At 36.8% G+C, this 25,036-nt stretch overlaps 1 protein-coding gene across 6 annotated transcripts; it reads right to left on the minus strand.

Moving 5' to 3' along the window:
* Positions 1–2,699: 2,699 nt before the first annotated feature.
* DYRK3 (dual specificity tyrosine phosphorylation regulated kinase 3) lies at positions 2,700–25,022 on the minus strand. Of its 6 annotated transcripts, XM_083359273.1 has the most exons (4): positions 24,993–25,022; positions 14,039–14,154; positions 7,322–7,416; positions 2,700–6,253 (listed from the first exon to the last, which is right to left on the minus strand). In XM_083359273.1, the coding sequence occupies exon 4, from the start codon at positions 6,230–6,232 to the stop codon at positions 4,682–4,684; it is 1,551 nt and encodes a 516-aa protein (XP_083215399.1). In that variant the 5' UTR covers positions 6,233–6,253; positions 7,322–7,416; positions 14,039–14,154; positions 24,993–25,022; the 3' UTR covers positions 2,700–4,681. The 6 variants fall into 6 exon arrangements, with proteins under 6 accessions (XP_083215399.1, XP_083215397.1, XP_083215396.1 ...); XM_083359271.1 differs by lacking the exons at positions 7,322–7,416; positions 24,993–25,022 and adding an exon at positions 24,914–24,986; XM_083359270.1 differs by lacking the exons at positions 7,322–7,416; positions 24,993–25,022 and adding an exon at positions 16,979–17,178 and having other exon boundaries at positions 14,039–14,150.
* Between the last annotated feature and the right edge of the window lie 14 nt (positions 25,023–25,036).

The following is a 25,036-nucleotide window of genomic DNA, read 5'->3' on the forward strand; positions in this document are numbered from 1 at the left end:
ACTTTACTGTTAAAATATTGGTAGAAACTTACTGAGTTCAGAGCATCAAAGCTTCACTCCAAATCTTTGTAATTTACTGGGTTTTAATGTTTTGTTAACGTTTCAGGATTGATTATATTGTAATTAAGTTCAAGGAATAGATAGGGAACTCATCAAATTTGCAGACACCAAGCTGGCAGGAATCGCCAACACTCCAGTCCAGAAGATAGGCTTAAGATACAGAAGGATCTTGACAGACTTGAACATTGGGAGTTAATAAAATGAAATTCAATGGTGAAAAAAATAAGGTTCTACATTTAGGCAAGAAAAACCAAATGCACAGGTACAGTATAGGTGATTCCTTGCTCAATAGTATAACTGCGAGAGGGATCGCGGTGTCCTAGTAGACAATCACTTAAATATTATACAGCAGTATGCTGCAGCTGCCAAAAAAAGCCAACACAGTGCTAAGCTGCATTAACAGAGGTATAGAATCAAGATCACGTGATCTTCATGTGAGTACAGAGAAGAGTATAGAGTAGGGGATGGAGGCTAAAACATATAAGGAATAGTTGCTGGAATTGGTATGTCTAGTTTAATGAAGAGAAGGACGAAGGGTGACATGATAGCAGTGTTCCAATATCTCAGGGGCTGCCACAAGGAAAAGGGAATCAATCTATTCTCCAGAGCACCTGAAGGCAGGACAAGAAGCAACGGATGGAAACTAACCAAAGAGAGAAGCAACCTAGACTAAGGAGAAATTTCCTGACAATTAGAACAATTAGTGGAACCTGCCTCCAGAAGCTGTGAATGCTCCAACCCTGGAAGTTTTTAAGAGACTGGACAGCCATTTGTCTGAAATGTTATAGGGTTTCCTGCCTTAGCAGGGGGTTGGACTAGATGACCTCCAAGGTCCCTTCTATTATATTATTATTATTATTATTATCATTATTATTATTATTATTAGCCAATTTTAAAACAAACCTGTGGGCTCTTATTTTGTATCATATTAGAACTTGGATCCATCAGCAAAAAGCAGAGTCAAAGTAATGGTTCAGGTTAATAAATAATAAGGAAAATGTCTATGTACAGTTTATCAGTTCCACAGACAAGTTTACAATCCCTTCCCATCAGAACTTACTTCTGGTTTTCTCACAATCAGCAAGAAAATTCTGCTATCTAATAACTACATTATTATTCCAAAATATCATTCTTATCTTTAGTCCACTCTCGGCACACATACTAAAGCCTGGCTTTACAAATTAATCTCAAAATGCTGAATCTCAATGCTCACTTCACTTCTTACACTGTGACATTAAAACAATTGCTTTCAATTGAACATTTTGCTATTATGTTCTTCAATGAACATTTAAGAAAGGTTTTTTTTAAATAAACAAATTTTAATTTCTCATAATTTTATGTGTTCCTTTATACCTGAATGCTAAACAGTAGGCAATTTTTTTAAAGAAGTATACAGTTTGAATCTGATAAAGAAAACAGTTTATTTTTAAAGAAAGTTATCTTATGTTGGAGCACTTTTTCCATTGAATTTATATACATTTAAACACTAACTTTTGAAAATGTTCCTTCACACATACACCATTCCAAATTATCATGCAGTTTAGCACTCATTAATTTGCAATAGATTATTGCATTATACTATTCAAAATGAAATATAAATCTAATTTGTAAGCGTTTGGAAGTATTTCAAACCACTTATTCTGAATTTCCTGAATATGTTGCATGGAAATATATGTAAATGACAAAATAAGGCGCAAGGACATTCAACTGTCCTACAAATCATCTTAAACTGGTTCCAACAAAGAGCCCAACAATTCATGGTTAGAAAATCTCAGGTTCTCCAGGTTTGATCTACAAGTTCCATAAATCAGTCAGCAAAAGTCAAGAACAATATGGAAGCTGTAGTCCAGAAGCTTTGAAGAGCATTAGATTGCCTATTTCTTTATAAGGACATAATCATTTTCTTGGTTACTGTACAAGAACTAGAACATTGCTTTGGGAATAAGAGATTTGAAGGGACAATGCAAGATACTAAGATTATTAGACCTTTGTTCTAATCTAGGAAACAGAAATTTTCACCTCAATTCACTATATCATTTATTTTTCAAGAAAACTCATTTCAGTTAACATTTCTGGACTAGAGTATTTTCATAGAACTGAAGATATTAACTTAGTTCTCACATTAAAATAAAGAATTCAGATGAACATTATTTCAAATTAGAAAACCTTTTGTATATAAAGTTCCAATAAACCCAGTCTACTTGTAGATGAGGATATTACAGACCAGTGCCAAATGCTAAATAAGCCAATTTGCTGTTGCATTTTCCTTAATAGCCATTTTACAGAAAAGGAATGTTACTGTAAGATTTTATTCAGTTCAGAAAATTCCATAACTATATCAGTTACCTCACTTAAAAGTACCTTGTCTAAATTAACTTCCTTTAATAGAAATGGTAAAAACCCAAACTACTTCAGAAATCATTCTTTTATAGAAATATATCTTGTTTTACACCTGTTACAAGATGGTGAAATTATGCAAATAATTTTTGAAGATTTTTGTTTCCATAACAAATTGCCTATTAAAGGCAAGGGAAATGTCTTGATAATCCAGATGCATAATCAAGTTTTTGTGTTTTTCTCATTAGCAAGAATTATCATGGAGCTTTTTCAATCAAAGAAACAAGAAAATGGAAGAACGTGGATGCCCTTTTAAAAAAGTTTAAAGATAGTAATTAAAAAGAGAAAAATGTTTTCTATGAAACCTGTTTAATAAGCTTTCATTCAAATACTATATATATTTTATTTCCCCAAATGACCTGGATTTTATTAATGGTGATTTTATCTGCAAGATTCAGCATTTTTTAAAGCTATAAAAAATAACAAGCTATCATGTGCCCCATATATTTCGCTATAGCTTGTAGGTATTTTTGTGAAAATTTATTATATTTTATACAAAGGATGAACAATTAAAAAACAAAATGCAATGAGCTATAAATGTGCAACTAAAATCAAGTTTTCAATTTTACACTTTGTTTTATTGTACTTATTTCATGATTTTATTTTCTTGTAAACTGTCCCAAATTCCTCAACTAATGGAATGGCATACAAATTCACTAAACATTAAAATAACATTTTGCACAAGATTGTCTTGCCAAGGGTTAGTGTTAGAAAGATATGTGCAATGCTTTCTCAATGTCTGCTACTACAATCAAATATTTTTGTTTGAATTGCCTCGAGGATGTTACAATCTAAAAAGCCTGAACTGTGATCTTTATTACGGCTAAGACAGAATCCTTAATTTCAAATAATCTTAAATGGCCATGCAGATGTAAAAACCCAATTATGTGAAATAAAGAAATTAAGGTATTTATTTGGAATTGGAATAAAATTTACATGTAAGTGCAACAGAGCTTTCTGGTTCTGAAGTTAGTGAGCGTCTATAAAATGCCTATTCTTGAGGACTTCATATTTTCCTACCTATGCAGTATTATTAACACACATGTGCAGAAATTGCATTGCAATCTGAATAAACAGCTGAGAGTATCTAATCTAGTATTTGTGTAACTCATGAGAGAAAACAGTTACCGTAACACAAAAACAAAAGGAAGCGAATTAATTTCTCAGTGATTAGCTGCTCTACAAATTATTATAATAGAGAATGCATCCAATGTGGGAAAATGGAATTTAAATACGGTAATAGTTCATCTTCAACTGATTGGTAAACATCCAATGCAAATGGCTACCATTAATAATGATCCATTAACCTTGCATCATATACAACTGTACTTTAGGTCTGAGTAATACTGTTTTGTGCTTTGCTAAAGATCAAGTCTTCATAATCAAGATCCTGAATTGGAAAATTTAAGAGGCAAGCTTATGTGCACTAGTAAAATAATTTTATTTTCCAATATCCAAATGCTGCCCATTACATTTTCCTGTACAAATATTTGAAGCACCCACCTTTTTGCATCTGAGATTTGAAAACAGCATTTTCCTCAGAGTTTATCCTTCACTAAAATTACAAGCAACTTACTTACAAGAAATTTTCTCAGAAATATTTTTATCTCTGTATGTGATCAGTTAATTCAATTTAAAATGTTGGAATGAAGAATTAAAAACATTAAAATGAGAGTCCAAAAACTATTATCTTCATAGGTCTGGCTCACCCCACACTTTTGCAAGAAGCTTATCTGCAAACAATTTGAAGGAGTTCGCAAATTAATTTTGCAAACTCAGAAATCTTGCAATTATATGTAGAAATTACTACAAAATAATTCATAGACAACAAAAAGCTCAAGAACTTGTGCTTTTTGCCCAGCATTCTGTTAGAAGTTTACTAACAAGTGCAAATTATCTTGAAACCACATTGCACTCAATTTTCTGTTTACATGACGGCCGGCATGAACAGGTGATTTTGTGGTTTATTATAACATTACTCTAAAATCTGTTATACAGCATGTGATCTCACCGAATAAAACAAATGTATACAATAAGCATCCCATTCTAGCTGAAACTATTTGATTAAATTATTATAGCCCTTAAAATTCTTGTTTTCATTCAGATTTTTTTACACAAGATTAAACCTTCAATAATCTTTTCCCCAGGCCCTACACTAATCTCTTTGTGATTCAAGGAGATAATAATAAACACAGTATATACCCTGCGAATATGTAATTCTCTATTAGCTGACCAATTTTGGTAGCACAGTACATAGAGGTATATTGGCATTTGAATCAGACATTAGATTAGCTCTCAGTTTGTTTGCTACCCCAACAACTGGGGGTAATCTGGAATTTATCCCTGGGAAAGCGCTTGTATAGTGAGCAATCCGTTTGCCTGAACTTTTATCCATGCTGGGAGGCTTAGGTACTCGTTTACAAATCCAAGGATGTCTTAAAGCTTGGCTAGGAGTCATCCTTGCAGAAGGATCCCAATTAAGACATTCTTTTAAGAACTCTATAAACAAAGAGTCATCACAGCCTTTTAATGCTGTGATCCAGTCCTTGTTGCCTGGAGCACTGCGCATTTTACCCCTTCGTGATCTGCTACCGTTAAGAATAACTTTCCCATCTGCTTGAGTTGTTACACTGCAATAGCGAGGATGACCTTTCGAATTGATGAAGTTTTTGGCTCGCTTGGATTGGTCTAGCAATTTCTGTGGAGGCATTCCAAGGAGCTCCATCATACAAGCTAGCTGATCACCCTCATCCTCTCCTGGAAACAAAGGATAACCAGTCAGAAGTTCCACCAGAATACAGCCAAAACTCCACATATCTATGGGCATCCCATAGCGGCTTCCCAGGATAACTTCTGGGGCTCTGTAAAACCGAGATTGTATGTAAGTGTAAACTCTTTGGTGCTCAAAACAACTAGATCCAAAATCAATTACTTTGATTCCACTGCGCCCTTGCTGTTTCAGAAGAATATTTTCAGGTTTTAAGTCACAGTGTATAATTTTGTTTCTGAAAAGCCCCTCCAGACATTGCAATATTGAGTGGGCAAATTTACGTACAAGCTGCACACTGAAGCCTTGAAACTTGTTTCTTTTGATCAGCTCATATAAATTCATGCTCAAGAGCTCAAAAGTCATACATATATGATTTCGAAAGGTAAAGCTTTCTAGCATGTGAATAACATTCATGCTGCTAGTTTTATCTTGCTTTTTGAGATGTTCCAAGATGCGTATTTCTTCTGCCGCTTGCCGGTGAAACCGTTTCTCATTGCGCACCATCTTTACAGCCAAATGTTGGTGGTATTTGTGATCAAACACTTTAGCTACTTGGCCAAAGCTGCCTTTCCCAATTATCTTAAGCACTTCATATCTGTACGCAAGATGGTCATGAGGTACATGAATGTAGCTGCCTTGTTCATCATCATATCCACCATTGTTTGGGCCACCAATAACTCCCTGTCTTTTCTTTGCATTTGGACCCACAAAATAAATTTCAGGAAAATTAAATATTTCTTGTTGCTCATAGGCTGTTAACTGCTGTTTATATTGCTTCAGTGCTTGCTCTGCAGACTGACATCCAGCTTTCTGTGCTTTTATTGAGCTGCCACTATTTTTGATGATGCATATACTATCACCGCTTTTATCTTTTGCTGGACTTGGAAATGACCTTTCAGAGCCATTTATTCCAGAGGACTGCAGAGTACTGCTCCTTCTATTTCCAGAGTCTTCAAATAATTGCTCAACTTTGACTTGGCTCCCAGTCAAAGGATGATCCTTCATTGTGATTGTGTTAGTAGTTACCTTTAAGGATAAAACAGAAAATCCTTAGAATTCAAAATTTAACATTTGGGAAACAGCAACAGTCATTTAACTTCAGAAGGAATATGTAGAAATAACTTAATGCTTACATAAACCTGATGTAGTAAAATTTGTATTAGCATGCACTAAAGTAGTTTTGCAATATCTACTCTTCAGTCAGCATAGCAAGCAAGTAATGAAAATGTAGCTTGAAGCAACCAAAAATCTGCAAATTACGATTTTACTAGCTTGGAACTAAAAACAGCAAATTGCAGAAAAGAAACATGTAAAAAAATAACAAATAAGCATGCAGATACATAGCTAGATTATGACTGAAACCTCTCCCAAAGGGTTAAGACAGAATTAGTGAATAATCTGTTTACCAAGAATTACATACTGCTCTTAAATTAGTGCATTCCCACATCTCTTTAACCTTTTACGAAGGCATGTTTGAATGTTTTGTATTATAGTATAGTAATTTACTTTTGAGCCCTGCAAAGTTTTGTTCCATGCACAAAACTAAATATTTTTCCTGCAAACTGCAAATCAGAAATAATCAGAAAACACTAAAAATGATTTATTCCAATTTGAAACAAGTGTAACTGTAGAGACTCACTTCAGATTCTATTTCAGTATAGGCAGTGCGAGAAATAGGCTTTCAGGTAATGCAATGAAGCAAAGCAAAGCAATGTCCTATTCTAAAAACTGGTGCAGAGTAGTCACCTTGCAAGAGTATTGAATGAATGAATGAGCCACTCTTACAGGATTTGATTAGGTCATCTTCATTTTGCAAAGTACCTTGTTGAGTCCACAAGGCAGACCAGGATAAGCCTGACATACAGTACCTCATTGATTTCTGCAAGGCAACTGCAAGGTACTATGCTAAATTTATGAAACAATTTCATAAATTGTTTCAATTTTTTAAAAAATGAAGCATTTGCAACTAAATAGCAGCTTTTATATATGTCTGGGGGAGCCAATAAATAATGTTATCTTCTTCCATTTCTATAGCAAATTTATTACTCCACCAAAACAGCAAATTAATAACTCTTTTGAAAACTATTTGTATACCTTTTTCAATGAAATGCCAAAACAGTTACGACATTGATTCAGAAAATGCAGTTTCAGGACACCAAGATCTGTATTGTACTGCTTAACTGCTATATCTGTTTGGAAAATATAGACAGTGTATTTTGAGACATACAACTTGCTTAAAAGACACAGAAAATATGATCCAGAGAATTAGCATAATGTTAACAGATTCTTCAGTATCTATGGCTGAACTGAACTGAGCAGAAATAACGAGGAATGCTATAAAATGTTGAATAAAATGGCCCTTGCAAGATATTAATCCAATCCAATCAGCAATTATTAATTATTAATTCAGAGCGACTGGGTTTCAAAGACCTCTGTTTTCAGAAACATTTGATCTCCTAATGGACAAAGAATTCTGGACACAATTTTTGCATTTTGCAGGTAATAGCAGAGAAAAAATAGAATAGCAATGGAGAGTCCAAACAGGAAATGAATCTGAACAGTAATTTTGTCCCGCAAAGTCTGAAGTTAAACATTAGCAATATGTTTATATTTACATTACCAATGTATTTCTCTTTATTTTGAAGTAACACAGAATAGAGAAAAAATAATTGGCAATGAAAGAAGATATTCTGTTACTAACTAAATATAAAATGAAAGCAAAATTAACTCATACACTGATAACTTTGGGGCTGCATGCATATGAGGCACTAACGTGCCTTAAAGTGAATTATTTTAGAAGTAAAATGAGAAGCATTTCTCACATCTGTTTTTTGGGTAGTGGAAAATTCAGCCTCCAAGCTGTGCTCCATAGAAACTGTATGAAATAACTTATCTTTTATAATAAAAAGCAAGTTTCTTGTTTTCAGGCCAAAAGATAGCCAATTGCCAAAAAAAATATTTGCTTAGTGTCTTAGAAATTCAAAAGATTTGACAAGAAAATGATAGGTAATTAGTTCTCCAATGGCTATGTAATGCAGGAAAGTGCCACAAGAAGTGCTATGGAATGCAGGTGAACAACTTGCAATTTCTTGCCAGCTTCCCCATTGACTTTGCTTGTGGAAAGCCAGCAAAGGAGATTGCAAATGGTAATCATGGGACTGCAGTACACTGCAACTATCATAATAGCAGACCAGCTGTCATTCACAATCCCATGACTTTGAGGATACTGCGATGGCCATATTACAGCTTTTCAATAATCCAATCATGAGGTTCCTCATTGAAATCAATAGTAAGGAAGCTATCACCCAAATTTGTTTTAGTATCTTTGTCTCTTCATTTTCATTATTTCTTTAAGGCTATAAACACCCTCCCAACTTGCCTACAAATTCTACTATCTACCTCCCTGAGCAGCTGAGGTATTCCTGTACATCTGATAAGAGGGCAATTTGGAAATAAACTTCCATTTGGTTATCTCACAGATACAGAACTGCAACATTATATTACTTTTTGACATAATAGCCATTCAAATTGAGGCACTTGTCATAACGTCTTACAAGGTTTGAAATTCCTTAGTAGTAGACACTCGGCACTAAATCTGGGCTATGTGGGGCTGATCAAAAAAATCCCAACGGAACTGCTTCAAAAGTTCTTGGGTGCGTCTAGTGGTGTGCAGGTGAGCATTATCATGAACCAATACCACACTGGAAGCGATGCCATAGAAAATCCCACCAAATATGAAGATGCCAAAGGAGTACTGCTAGTGAAGTTCAGAGCGTGGTTCGACCATCAATTCAGAAGTCTACGTGAAATATTATGAAAACTCAGATGAGCCATCCATAACAAGTGCCAGGGCATGCTGACTTCCGGTGTGGTGTTGGTTCACGATAATGCTCGCCCGCACACCGCTAGACACTCCCAAGAACTTTTGAAGCAGTTCCGTTGGGATATTTTTGATCACACACACACACACAAACCCCGGTAGCCCAGATTTGGCATCAAGCGACTACTACTAAGGAATTTCAAGCCTTGTAAGACGTTATGACAAGTGCCTCAGCTTGAACGATGATTATGTCAAAAAGTAATGTAATGTTGCAGTTTTCTAATGTGTATAATAAAAATTCTGTATCTGCAAGCGTCTGTCATTGATAACCAAACAGAGGTTTATTTCCAAATTGCCCTCATATTTGGATAATATGCACTTGAATGGAACAAAAAAAGATCCTTTTCTGTATCTCTAAGATAACTGAACTCTGAAATGTTTGCATTGAATTTTCTCATCTGGTGGATTATTTTTTTTGCCAGTGAGAATACTGGTCTGTTTGGTTTACTTTCTGATTAATATTTTAAGACTGTTTCTCTTTGGTCTTGATATGACATTACTTAAGTATCTTTTATTAGAAACTGTAATTTTAGTCATAGCAAATATTGGTAAATGTGCCCTCTCTTAGAACAGAAATATGATGAAAACATGCTGTAATAACCTAAACACATCCTTTCAATTAAATGTAAATAATTGGCCACACAGAATATCCCAAAATGCAGATATAAAATGGATGTGAGAGCGCAACAGTAACAGTGGGGCAGGTAGGAAGCAAATAGAACTGGGCATGTATTTTTCTCCAGCCATTCACGCCTAAATCAAAATTTAAGCCAGATTCTTCTTGTGTGGAAAAAAGAGTTACACGTTTGTGCAGAAAAAGCCTCAAGTTCAATTCCTGCTGCTTGGCAGGCCATGTTCATGTAAAAGTCCATGCATTTACATGGCCAGGCAATGTAGGGAAGTTAAATAAATAAATCACCTAACATAGTATAAAGTAACTTTTTATGGTTTTAAGATGAATTGCCTGACATATTATAGTTTCTTAATAGTCTTAGGAATCCTAATGTAGTAGACTTGTACATATCTTACAGCTGAACATATACTTTGAGCTACAAGAGTTGCAGTGAACTTGGTGGTAAAGAGGTCTATGACCTTAATCCTAGTCAAAAACCCAACCCGAGACACTGAATTAAGAAATGGCACTTTCATACATAAGAGTACTCATACTTGTTTACTATAAATATTAAAGAAAAACCTATAACAAACAGCATCAAAAATAAAGTGGATTGTAGAGAGTAAAATAACACGGATGGAACTGCAATCTGTCAGTGCCGGCAACACTTATTTGTCTGCATGCCATGTAATAGCATTGCAGGTACTGGAAATGGTTTCACCACATTACTGTCAATCAAGCAGCTTTTGATCCCATGTTTTCCCAAAAATAAGATCCAGTCTTTTTTTGCCTCCAAAAGAGACACCAGCTCTTATTTTCGGGGGCTGTCTTAGCCCGTCTCATTTCACAGAAGTGGCACTGACAGCCCCACCCAGCCAATCCACTTCTTCTGCAGCCCCTCTTGTGCGTCACCCTCGGCCTCCATTTCTTCATCAGAGGCTTTCAGGAAAGACCACTGTAGCTAAGAATGGAGCTCCAAATTGACATGTGTGATGCCCCCTGCCCTGCATTTTGCCGTCAGAGGCCTTCAGAGGAAAGGCCTCTGCAGCCAAGAACTGAGCTCCAAATTTGATGCACACAGTGCCCACTGAAATGCAGGCCGGCGGGAGGGGTGTGTGTGCCACGAGCATCAATCCAGAACTCTGTTCTCAGCTACAGAGGTCTTTCCTGACAGTGAAATGGAGGCATGGGGTGACGCACACGAAGGGTAGCAAATGGCCGCAGAAGGGCCAGCAAGGCGGGGGCAGGAGTCGGGGAATAGAAGGCCTGGCTGCAACGGTAAGCAGGTGTGGGGCACACAGGTAAGCTCCACACCCCCACCCAAGGTTGATTTTTAGGCATGCACCTTGCCCCAAAACTAGGGCTTATTTTTGGGGTACGTCTTATTTTGGGGAAAACACTGTAATATAGCCGCTCGCTTGAGCATGAAGACTGCCAATCTCAAAGGAAATAGTCAAAATCACACTATTTAATCATGCTATAAGCTTAGATTTGGTACTGGCAGCACTGTTGGAAATCTACCTGCAGAAAATTCAAGATAAATCAAAAGTTACAATGTATACAGTATTTCAGACTGAGATGCTCAATGGTGTTGATAAACAAGTGAGTGCATTGCTACTTAGAAACTCTTTTAATATTCTTTATTTCTTATTCTATTCCTGTTGCAGAATGGATTAGGTCAATATCAATCACAGGAACAAATAATAATAGAAATCTGAATACAGCAAAATCTTGTTCTGCTCAATTTAAGCAACTTGTGATCACCTGAGCTACAGAAGTGATCTTAATGCTTTGGCCAGCAATCAAGTGGATTCTTTTATCATTTTGTCAATGTTTCCCCTCTTCGCATATATATAGCAATGCATCTGTGACCAAGCTGTAAATAGTTACATGATATAATGTTAATTATATTGGAATGGAAGAGTGAAATATATACAGTAACTCTTCTATACATTTCCTATGTGATGTGATGAATATTAGAAAACAGTACAGAAAAAACTAAGGATTGCTATTAAGAGATTGCTATAAGATTATTTAAAACATTATGAAGGGCTGGTATAGTGATTTATAATTTTTAAAATTATCCATATTTTTAATTTGGTGAAAATCATCTTAGTCTGTGTTTATTTATCAAATCTGTAGGCTACCTGACTCCCAACCACTAAATAAATACATACATACATACATATACATACATACACACACACATACATACATACATACAGGTTGAAATACTAAATATTCAAAGTCTTAAATGAGTATTTAATTCTCTAATGCAGCAACTCAGGCATTCTTTGCATTTTTTTCCTGCCTATATTCATTCACTCCCTAACCCCCAAATCTTGGCTTTCAGAAATTAAAGCTTTAAAACTCATCCAATTTCAACTAGATGTTTGTATGTGAAAATCTGAAACAGAGTACACTTAGAAAATTGTTTCTTTCTCAGTACTGCATTGATTCTAAGTATGACTGAACTGCATATAATGGAAGTTATTCCTTCAGAAATTAAGATCTATTAGGTCGAATTGTTAGAGGCCAAATCTTAGATTTTATTGTATGTTTTCAAACATTTTAGTACTGTCACTGAATATGCAATATTTATAGCATTGACTATATAGTCAATGCTGACTAATAAAATGGGTATTTTATCTGAAAGTTGAGTCATGGTAACTGGACATCTCGTTGGTTTGAAGCATTCCACTGATTATTCAAGTAGCTTCTTTAATCTAAGTTGATTAGGAGGATCCTATATATGTCCTCCAGGGAGGTATCATCTCTCACCTAAACTGGATAGGCTTGTTAGGTATATATTCCTTTTACTTTCAATGCTGTTACTGTTAAGGCTGTTGTCAGTTGGATATAATTGCTGCAATCTAACCAGTCCTCTCTAGCAAGCTCACAAGATACATGACTCTGATTAAGACATATATCATTTCTACAAAAACAATTGAAGTGAAACAAGACATTACTGTTTTCAAACATTAGGGAATTCCTTTTTGTATTTTAAAAAATAAAACTAGTAAATTTCAGCCCTGTAATTAAACACTTAGCTAATTGAGAGTAACAGTCCTCTAAGAACATTGAGTACAAATGAATGGCCATAGATACATACAAGATGATATGTTAACTGTAATGTAAAGCCTTCTTTTCAGTAAAGAGATGGTCTCCAGTACTTACCTTTTCTAATCTTTTTTACCATAAAACAATTATTATAACATTCAAAATGCAACTCTTTACAGAACAAAAGGTGGATTAGTTCCAGAAAGTCTATTTGCAAGGCTATATAGTACTTAATATTTATGAAAAACAAGAAATCTCTACAAATATTAGTATTGTAAGCATTACCATATTATTAAGTATAAATGGTGCTCATCCAGTGCGCTCCCACAGGGAGGGTCTTCTCAGGGTGCCACCGGTAAGAGATTGCCGGCGGACGACACCCAGGGATAGGGCCTTCTCAGTGGGTGCGCCTGCCCTTTGGAACCAGCTGCCAGTGGAGCTTAGGACTGCCCCCGACCTCTGTTCATTCCGCCGGGACCTGAAGACCTGGCTCTTCGAGCTCTCTGGCCCAGGCTGAGAATTTTAATTTAGTTTTAATTTTAATTTTAACTGGGGTTTTACTTATTCAGGGACGAATATAATTTTTTAAATTTGTTTTTAACTTTTGTATTTTTGTTTTTAATCACCCTGAAAACCGCCCTGAGTCCTTCAGGAAAGGGCGGTATATAAATGTAATAAAATAAATAAAATAAATTCAGGGACAATTGGGATCAGCAACTTGGTTATGTGAAGCAGTTGCTAAGTGAAACCATGACTGTACTTATAAACTCATTTCAGCTTTCTTTTGCTTTACAGGCCTACAAAGGTCATAAATGCTAGGTATGGTTGCAAAGTTACTTTTTAATCATCATAACTGCAAATGGTTGCTCTGTGAGGCAATTGCTAAATGAGAACCACCTGTAACATTCTTAACCATGCCTAATGGTTGGAAAAAATAGTACAAACACAATTCTTAACTATCACCTTCTTTGCAGATATAGATGTGCTTGTTAGGGTTATGCAGTGTTTCGGGCTGTATTTAGAAGAAGTCCCTAAATGTACAAGAGTGAATGCAGCATCTCTGTGCAGCTTGTCAATGCAGCCATGAGATCCTGGAAACAAATGCGGCCACACACAATGTCACATTTATATAATAAAGCAGCTGTTTTGAATCAAATCAGAAACACTGCATAAATCTAATATAAATCCTGGTTTGCTAAAGGATCTAGTTTGTGTTGTCCCAACAATAACAAAACTCAAGAAACATGAAATTACTTACATTAGATCTCCCTAGTGAAGGAAAACCAGAAGGGGTGCATTCTTCATTTGTACGTTCTGGATATCTAATCTGATCTATTCTCATATAAGAATCATACAAGCCATCTCCAAACCTGGCTGGAAATAACAAAATGATCAGTAAAAATGAACACCAATTCTTAAAAACATTATTATAAATTACAGTAACAATCCAAATTCCTGCAACCCCAAAATCTACATGATGTGGCTGCAGCTAATTAGAAGCAGCACTTGATTACCCCCATTTTTTATTAAAAGGAAAACAACTGAAATAGGCATTGAGTATGTACAATTCTTTTTTCTTTGTTTTGGTAATAACAAGGGACAGGAATATTAGTATCTAGCAAATTTTCACCTTTGACTAATCTGTCCTGCCACAATCACTTTTGAGAAGCACCATACTCAGGACTGCCTGAGAAGCCAGCAACAGAAACCTGTCCAATATTCTTTTCTCTGTCTTGCAAAGAGAAATCCAACAACTCATATAGACCATAGCAATCCTCCCAAATAATATAGGATTCCTCCATTAAATTGCACAGAATACCACTACAACCACTATTTATGACCACTTAGAATCATGAGTTAAAGTTATCAACTTTAAAAAGTTCATTTCAGCAGTATCTACTAAAGAAAAAAAATATGATAAGATGTTGTATCTATGATTTGAAACTGGATTTCTTTGAAAGTAAACTAAGCTGCAACTGTCCTCAGCAATCAGGAATCAATATCTATTGACTAAACTAGGAAGAATTAAAGCTTCAAAAATAGTTTGAAACTCAGATACTTAATACTGACATCCTAAAACTTATTATCTTACTGAAACTTAACATGGTAAGTATATCCATCACATAATTACTCATCCATTTATAATTCTGCATCAGCTTCCCTGGAAATAATTCTTCTAGAAAGTAGTAATACCATGCCCATGGCTTGATGAGCTTTTACTTCTCCTGGAATAAAAGCAGCTTGTCTTCAACATTAGCCAACTGGGAACATGAAGGATATTGTCCTGTCCACATTTATGACTTGCCTGAATTCATCCAGCTGGACACCGTTAGACAGAGAACACTGAACCAGAGGGGCTACTAGCCTGAACCCAGCAAGGCTCTTATGTTCTCAGTGTTTGCTTCAATGTAATAAAGCATTGAATACAGTTATAAATATTCTTTTGCCTTGTTCTGATCTGTTGAGTAATGCTCAACAAGTAATGCTCCAACCAAATAAAGCCAAAATGCTCTCTCCATGACTTCACTTATTTACGAATGTTTGCAGTGCCAAAGAGAATCTGGCAGAAACGAGCAAATGTTATTTTGTTTTTGAAAGTGCTGTTTTAAAGAGTTCTATTAAGTCCTCCAAATTTTTAAAACTGCCTCTAACACGAAAAAAGAGAGTTCTTGAGTTTCCTCTTGCTTAGTCACAGATGATTTTTAAAAGGATTACAAACAAGCAAATAAATACGGTTGTACGGTAATTACTGCTGACTGGAAGCTCCTTGCCTTCCAGTTAACAGTTTAAAAAACAAAACAAAAAACGAAGCAGGGGCCAGCTAAGTGACGGAAGGAAAAAAAAATCTTTTAAAAATTTCCTTGTGTATAATTTGGCAGCGAGTTGAAATAATCTGGCCTGCTTCTCGAAGTCACAGCGTACACTGAATACTTCTAGTAACCAAGACCCATTTTGGCTCCAACAGTTACTGTACTTCATCTCTACCGTTACACACGTGAAGCGTAAAAAAAAAGAAAAGAAAAAAAGAAAGCAACAGTTAACAACATCCCAAAATAAAAAAAAAACCCACGTAGTTCCTCCGGTGAGGCCAACGAAAGGAGCACAAATTCTCCCAATTGAAGCCCGCTTGTCCGTGACCGTTGGACGGCGGCTATTCGGATTGAAGGTTCGTGTGTATGTGAGGGGAGAAGAATTGTTCATGTGATAAAGCAGGGGTCTTCAAACTTGGCCCTTTTATGACTTGTGGACTTCAACTCCCAGAATTCCTCAGCCAGCAAAGCCAGCAAAGCTGGCTGAGGAATTCTGGGAGTTGAAGTCCACAAGTCATAAAAGGGCCAAGTTTGAAGACCCCTGTGATAAAGTTTTCCATCGGTCTCTCGGGGAAGCAGTGCTGAAACGTTTCTCGAGCCCCCCCTCCCCGGTCTACATTTTTGTCCCTTATCCCCAATTCAAAATATACAGTACAGGCTCGCGCTATCCTGCAGTCCGTGCCATCCTTCCGCCATGAATCCGACGAGCGGCCGTTTTTTCTCGTCCTTTCCCCCCACACCACCCCGCGCGGCCCCGCCTCCTCCTCCTCCTCCTCCTCCAAAAGTTCCAGCCTTTCCTGCAAAGAAGACACGTGCGGGCCCTGCTCCTTCTTCCTCCCGCCAACGGGGCAGGGTGACCCCCGTCCTTAACCTCACATCCGACCCCTCAACCCGCTTTCCCGTTTCGAGGCAACCGCCACCGTCGTTACGTAGTTTGCCTGGGATAACCAGGCTGGCGAAGGATGGGCAGGAAAGGCTGGCTGTAAAAAAACAAAAAAAAAAGGAAACGAGGGAACCCGTGGCGCTCTCTCTGAGCTTAAGCTGTTTTCTTGCGGACCTTTCATTTCTCAAGAAAGGAAACAAGCCCAGCGAGGCCGGGGGTTCAGGCGAGGGGTGGGGTGGACACCCTTCCTTTGCAAGCACCCCCCCCTCTCCGCGGCAGAAAGCCACCTCACACCCGCCACACAAAATGCCCGCCCTCCCTTGTAAAGAGGCCTTGACTCTGCAAAGACGCGCGAACGGCTGAGCGCCTGGAAAGCAGGAACAAGTCAGCCCCGAGGCCCGGCCACGAAAAGCCCCCAAGGAGGGTGAAGAACCCACGCCCGCCGAGCAACGGAAAGGCGGTCCAAGGAGAAAAGCCAAGCAGCCCCTCGAGCTTCCCCCAGTACCTGCCGAGAGGGGACCTTCCGACTTCCTCCTCGGCGGCGTCATAGCGCTCAGGAGACCGAGGGGAAAAACCCGCGGGCCCTACGCCCCATCACCGTGTCCAGGCCTGCCCGGTCCTCAGATCCCCCGCCTTGGCGCCGCCGGCTCCCATCGGAGGTTGTAGTAGTAGAGGAGGCAGGGACGTGGTAGCGCTCAAAGCGCGGTTGCTAAGGGAACGTCCGCTTGGGGCTCTGTGCGCTTGCGCGGTGGGGGGAGGGGCTGAAGCGAAAGAGAAGAACGCTCTTTCCCCCCTCCCCCCTCGAGCGTTTCTTCAGCGACCGGAATAAAACGTGCTTGAGTGAGCGCCTGTTACTCGTCCCAGCTTCTGCCAACCTAGCAGTTCGAAAGCACGTAAAAATGCAAGTAGAAAAATAGGGACCACTACGGTGGGAAGGTAACAGCGTTCCGTGCGCCTTTGGCGTCTAGTCATGCCGGCCACATGACCACGGAGACGTCCTCGGACAAGCGCTTCGGCTTTGGAACGGAGATGAGCACCGGCCCCTAGAGTTGGAAACGACTAGCACGCATGTGCGGGGGAACCTTTACCTTTACCTGAGTCTAGCGCAGGGGTAGGCAACCTCGGCTCTTTTATGACTCATGGACTTCAACTCCCAGAATTCCTGAGTCAGCTATGCTGACTCAGGAATTCTGGGAGTTGAAGTCCATGAGTCATAAAAGAGCCGAGGTTGCCTACCCCTGGTCTAGTGACTTTATACCGCGTCTGTGTACGAAACGTAGACGACCTTTATTTATTTTGCCTAATGACAACAATAGGAGGCTTGCTATCTTCTTAAGGAGGCCGTAGTAAACGCAGAATACTTTAGGAATTGGAACGCGGTTATTCGAGAGAAAGCCCCTCGAAATAAATTAGCGTTAACTTCATAAAAGACTACGGACGTGTATGTGAGCTGTGCTTTCGAGGACTTAAATGTACTTCATCTGTTAAAAATTGGCAGATACGATTCCATAAAACTCTTTGTCTTTGCCGGAACAGCCAAATCCTGCTACTGCACTCTGGGGAAAAAAATACCATATAAACCTAAACGCTAATGAATTGAAAACATTGCTTTTATATAAGGAAGTGCTTGAGAAAGTGAAGGTAAGAGAGACATTGAGAAACATCTCACAAGAAAATGGGATGGAATGGGTCGAGAAACAGTAACAACTTTCATTAAGCCTTTCTCACCATTTTTTCCAACTTGCCTTTTCAGCAATTAAACATCCATTCTTTCCCTTAAAAACGGGAATGAGCAAATTAGGTTGAATTCCACTTTCCATTAGCCCTCTCCAGTGTGACCAAAAATATTGTGCTTCATAACAGTTTAGTTCAGCAGTGCCTGGAAGGATATATTGCTGCCTTAAAAGACCTGGGATGGTGAGATGTTTATGTTCTGATGGACATCCTCTCCAAAAATCTGAGAAGTCAGGAGAAACCAAGGCAGTATCTCCAAACTGCCTTCAATTTTCCTTTGACACCCAAACTCCATATATTCTTGTGACAAACAACTGTTGCCTTGGGCAAAGTTTGCCTGGCTACTTTCTTGTAGTACCTTGTTTACCTTGCTCTGGCCATGTTGTTTTGATGGCCAAAGAATATGATATATTCTGGAATATATGGATATGTTAATTAGGATATAACCTTTTGGCATAATTTTGGTTTGATAAATTTTATTTTTGGAATGTTAGGGGTTCTCAAGAACAAGAACTATGAAAATACTTGTGATTTTGTTTATTTTCAGCATTTTTGGTGTGAAGAGTCATTGTCATTTAGGGTGGGTGGGTGATTTTCTCTAAATTCTAACCTTTAAAAGTATAGTGTTTCGTATATATCATGAGCTCCATTTGTTTTCTTTTTAGTCTGCAATGAAGGCAAAATCTAACCATTATATTTCTCAGAGCTTCCTTCCCAATGGAATATTTTTTTTAAAAATATTGTTCTATATGTATATGCTGAAAATTCAGTTCCTTAATTTAGGGCAGTCTTGATCTCAACTCAGCCACTACATATTTTGTTTATAATAAAGGGCTACCTGTATGATATGCATTAAATGTAGTTTTTAAATTCATTCGAAAAAGATTGGGATGAACTGGATCAAAAACATATGATTCCAAACCATACTCAATCTAGGCTCTAAAGACATTAAACTAGACTCCATTGTCAGTCTAATCTTCTGTCCCCCTAAAGCAGGAGTGTCAAACTGCCAGCCCGAGGGCCGGAGTGTCACGGAGAAACCGCGCCCATCCCATTTTCGGCAATGGGAAAAAGTTCCGATACGTCACGCGACGTCACGTGACGTCACGAGTTTGACATGCCTGCGGCCTAAAGTGTAGCTGTACTGAGTTTAATGGGATTTACACCCATTAATTTAACTCTGACAAGGCAGTTCTTGTGACATAAGGAGTGTATGTGTGTGTCATGTGTGGTCCTTTCACTCTAATAAATTAAAGACACTGGCTTTTAAATCTCTCTCCCATTGATAAATGTCAAAATGTAATCACCGAGCCTCTTGCAAAACACAGAAGCCAAAAACTATCTTGAAGAAATGTAGTCCTTGTCTCCCAAACAGTTTTCCTTCCTGGTTCAGGGCCTAGGATAGAAAGACTGGAAGGTGTTGCTGGATTTCTGGATGCTTTACTGTTAATTAGCAAGAATTAGCACCAAATTCATTAATAACAAAAATATCAAAATGACTATTTTCCTTTCTAAATGAGAATACTGAAAACAGAACATTTGAGGAAAATTTAGGACTTAGATGTTAGATTTGTCCATTAAATCAAGGGCAAAGAGGCAGTCTGTTTCCTTAATATGAGTAATGCACATATATACATGGCAAACTATTGTTTTGTATCTAAACAAAGAGCCTTGGCCCCTTCTGCCTGACCATTTCCACATCTAGATTCTACTGATTAACAGGCTATAAATAGCAATTCGGTTATTTCTATGTCAGTAAAAGTATATATAGTCTAATATATATGAAGCAAGATTTCAATGCTTTAAATACCCTGTAAACAAAAAAAAAATTCTCACTTGCCATGCTTATTTATAACAAAAGCTTGAAATTCTGAGAAATACTCTTTATTTAGGGTGTTTCTGTTTTAAACTGTTTTATACAGTTGCCTCTTTCGTTAGGAAATTGGTTGTGCCTCAAGGGCAGATTTAACAGTTCAGTTCTTCAGAGCCATCTGGTGCTATTAATAAGTATCGCACAATGTACATGGTATTTTACCAAGAAAAACATTTTTTTTAAAAAAAGGATCCTCATTCTGCAGACCCTTAATTATGGAATTTCTTCTGGGAAGTGTTATTACTGAATTCTAATGCTTTTTATCTTTTATCATCTCATAAGAAACCATACTGGATATATCAGTGCGACCGGATGGTTCACTGACACTACAATATGTGAATCATGTCCAAGTGTTTTTGTCTTAATTAGTTTCATATTTACTCATTGAGAATGTAATTGTGATTTGCTTTTTCATATTTTTACCATACCCTAAATAAATAAATGTCTTTCCTAGATTTGGAGGGCTCTACTATGTCTAATACTGTATCCATTTTCTTTGCTTCTGTGGGGTTGCAGGGAGCTTAATTGCATTCAAATATATATTTTCCAACTCTGCTGGTTGGAAAATCTTTGCTGCTGAATGAACACTTAAGTATCTCCTAAGTGTTACAGAATTTCTCCAAATGTAATTAACTCCACTAAAAGCGTGACTTTCTGTGACTTTCAAAAAGTACTTCTTACTTTGCAGTGATAATAATACTTTTTTTTAAATGAACTATTATGATTCTCTGCAGAGAATTACAATGTTGTGAAATGGATTATTATTACCCTGATAAGGTTCTCTATTACCTTCTAGAAATAAAATTATTTATGGTTTTGGGAAGAATATATATATATATATATATATATATATATATATATATATATATATATATATATATATATATATATATATATATTGGAGGTATGCTTTTAGTGTTAAGTGAGTTTCCTAAATAATGTGAATTCCCCAGTAATTACTTTAGTCCATCTCTTTTTAAATGCTTTGCTTGATTCAGGAGCCAGAGCACAAATATTATTTCACATTATTAATTTATTTGCCTGATAAATATAAACACTAACATAACTTTATTTAGAAAAAAACTATAATTAAAATGTATACAACCTAAGGGGGCATTCATATATAATTTAAAATTAAGTACATTCATTTAAATTACAAAATTAGACACAATATAATTATAAGAAAGACCACTTATTCCCAGGTCCATTCTGCCTCCTGACCTAAGTGAATAGAGACAGCCTGCTGAAGTTTCCCTCCACCAGGGGGACTACATGAGGGGATACAAAGGTGGGTATTTTCGGTAGCCCCTCCCATCCTTTGGAATAACCTAATCCTTGAGGCAAAAATGACTTCCATTCTTATGTTCCAGGAAATAGTTAATAGTCTTTTCTGAAAAACGTCCCATCTATTATTGAGATATTATTTTCATTGTGTTATGTTGTATGTTTGATTTTGTATCCTGCACAGAGCCTCTAGAGTGAGACACTCTTGTAAGTGAAATAAAATTCAGAGTATTAGTTATGTCCTTTAAAGTCTTACGCTGCATGAAGCCAGGTTACCTATGGAACTATCTATCTATGGAACATTGCACCCAGTCAGTTAGGGAAGGTATGTTGCGGATACCATCAATTAAAGAATTCTGCCTATTGGGGTCCAAGAAGAGAACTTTTTCTGGCTTTGCCCCAACTCTTTGGAACATTTTCCCTTGCCACAGAGGTGAGGTGGGCTCCCTACTCTCCTGGCCTTTTGGAAAGGTTTGAAAACATGGCTCTGTTGTTTTGCTTGAGGCACACAAAGCAGCACCCAGCTATGGGGCTGACTAGTGCCCAGAAGCCCCATCTTTTAATTCACTTTAATGTTCAATTTTAATTATATTTGCCTCTTTTAAAATTGTATATACAGTTTTTATGTTTTAATATTTTACTTGTTTGCTACCCAGAGTCCCTCTGTGAGGAAGATGGGTGGTTTCTAAATGTGGTAGATAAATATTTTTGTCAGAATTTTCATTCATATGTGTTCTCTTTTTTTTTCTTCCATTCAATTATGTCTAGTTCTCAGAGACTGACTGGATAAATCCCTGCAGTTTTCTTGACTAGATTTTTCAGAAATGGTTTGCCATTGTCTCCTTCCTAGGGCTGAGAGAAAGTGACTGGCCCAAGGTCACCCACCTGACTTCATGCCCAAGAGGGGACTAGAACTCACTCTCCCAATTTCTAGCCTGAACCATGAATCCAAACTGGTTCTCACATGTGTTCTTATAAAGCTGTTAAAACAAAATATCAAAAATCTTTCTAATGATTGTGAAACAGATTGCTTTATCTTCACAAATACATTCTTTGAAAATTAGCATATTTATTTCAATTACTGTGTCATTCTAATTCCAAGCAAAACCCAATTACAGAAATGGATTCAAACTGAAACTAATCAAATTATCTTCATTATAATGTGGTCAGGATTCTATTAATAATGATTCATCTGGGTAGTATGAGATAGATAATGATCTAATAAGACCTGGCATTCCTAAGTTAATATTGAATTTTATGGTACTAGCAGTAATTTTCAAAACCAGGTAGTAGTTTATTCAAACTGTCTTCTTGTACACCAGCAGGTCATATCCTAGAATTAGCTGCACAGTTCTGTACTTTCCTTTCATTCTTTGAAATATGTTTGATGAGTACAAGAGATATAGCCATTTTGAAGGCAGCAGATAACAAAAACCATCAGAAACTTTATTAGTATAATCAAAGAAATTATCTTTTTCCACTTTGGAAGATGGATTCTATAATACCCTGATATCACTTATTATGGTTAGTGCTGCACTGTTTTATCTTGTTTTAATGTTAATGCTGCTTCCAATAATCAGATGGCTATGCTAGCTGCAGATGGTTCTATATATATATGCACTGTGCTTTCTGTGTGCATATATGTGTGTGCGCGCATATTCAATTAATTTATATGCCTGGCAACTAGCTGGACTAATCCTTACAGGTTTTTTGGAAATATTTTCAGAAATCTTCATTTTGCCACTACCTTCTTTCTTGGACTGAGAAAGAATGACTGGCCCAAATCCACCCAGCTGGTTTTGTAACAAAATCAAAACTACAACTTGGGGTCCTTCCAATTTGTTAAGTCCCTATCTTTTATATACTGTTTCTATTTCAAATGTATTTTGTGCTACTATGTGAAGACTTAGATTTTTGAGATACATGGGATGTGGAATCTTGCCATAGAGTACTGCCATTGAGTGCTTGGTTGGATGCTTCATATTTCATTGCACCTTAGAGTATTTCTAGCATCCTAGGACTGTCTGGAAAATTTTAAAATTAATACCCCTGTTATTGCTAGTCTATAAATAATTAATATATTTTTTTCAGGGAATGTTTTCATTGCATAGTGAGATGGTGGCAAAAAGTGTAATTAATAAAATAAATTTTCTAACACTGCAAATAGCATGTGGATTTTCAAGCTTCTTTTCAGGACATGGAATCTGTCAATTAAAAAATTCCTGGAATGGTTGGGATTAGGGTTCTAATGATGGAAAGTTGGATGGGTTTAAGTGAACTTTTTTGCCCTTAGTCTCTGATGCAAACCCATCAAGTTTTTGTGGTTTACAACTGTATTTGATTAAGTCATGAGATACTTCATTCAGCACTAAGTTATTTAATTCCAATCTTCCAATTTTCAACAGGCAGAAATTTTTATAGCAATGTAATTTGCTGCTACTGAAATTAAAAACTCATTCTTGAGCTGCAATACTCCACTATTATTAATATTAATACTGTGGCCTGACGAGGAAGGTGTAAACCACTGTGCAATATTAGGGCTTTAAAGTGTGGAGGCATGCCTGCATAACACATTGAACCAAGGTCCTAAATAACAACTAATCCTCTAAACATGAATTAGGTCGTCTCAGTTCATTCAGAATATTTAGTTTAGTTTGTAAATTAGGGTAATCAAATTTAGTGTTCTGTATGGGCTGTCATTGTAACTTGTGACAAACATAGTGGAAATAATTTGCTTAGGATGATCTTATCTATTTATTTATTTGTAGTACTGCTCAATTAAAAAGAAACTTCATGGCAGTCATGTGTGAAATCCAAACACTGAATAAAATAGTCAACTAAATCCAATCTTACTAAATGCAAGCATAACAACAACAAAAACAACAATATAAAGATAGGTGGATAAAAATGCCAAATCCAGTCTAAATAACTGCTGACTATGCAACCAACTATAATAACACATTAATATGCTGCCCAATTCACAGTGATTCTGGGCAGCATATAAATAAAATACTATTAACTACTACTGCTATTTGGTCAGATGGTTCAACACATTTCATTGACATTCTGGTGATCTAAATTTCTGATGATGTACAAGTCTACAAATAATGTTTGGTCTATAGCCATTTTGCTCTAATGGTTTCTAGCACACTAGAAAAATGGGAGGTCATAAGTTCAAGTCCTGCCTTAGCCATGAAAACCAGCTCCGTCATTTTGGGACAGTCACTCTCTTTTAACCTAATCCATCCCACAGGGTGGTTGTTGTGAGGAAAACAAGAGGAGAGTATTGTGTGTATTCATCATCTTGAGTTGTTTGTAAAAATAATAAAATTGGGATATATATATACATTATATATATATATATATATATATATATATATATATATATATATATATATATATATATATATATATATGAAGAGAATACACTATATTGCAATAATACTATATATATATATATTGTATTATTGCAATATAGTGTATTCTCTTCACAACAACACCCACGCACATATAATAAATATAATTTGTATAGCATAGTACAGTACATACAATATGTGTTCTCAGATTCCCACTAGGCTTTAATCCTCCTTAGTTGCTCCGTACAGCTCATGTCATAAGTTTCTCCTACCAATTTCAGCAGAATTAAACGGCAGCGATTTTGGAGACGCGTCT

The sequence above is a fragment of the Vipera ursinii genome (assembly GCF_947247035.1).
Source record: "Vipera ursinii genome assembly, chromosome: 3".
Lineage (NCBI taxonomy): Eukaryota > Metazoa > Chordata > Lepidosauria > Squamata > Viperidae > Vipera > Vipera ursinii.

Excerpts from the sequence above, each read along its gene's own strand:
- DYRK3 (XM_083359269.1), bottom strand. The coding sequence starts at position 17,021 with ATGACGCCGCCGAGGAGGAAGTCGGAAGGTCCCCTCTCGGCAG. Across the intron at positions 14,155-16,978 it reads GGAAGGTCCCCTCTCGGCAG|CCAGGTTTGGAGATGGCTTG; the intron begins GTACTGGGGGAA and ends TGTTATTTCCAG. Across the intron at positions 6,254-14,038 it reads CTTCACTAGGGAGATCTAAT|GTAACTACTAACACAATCAC; the intron begins GTAAGTAATTTC and ends TTATCCTTAAAG.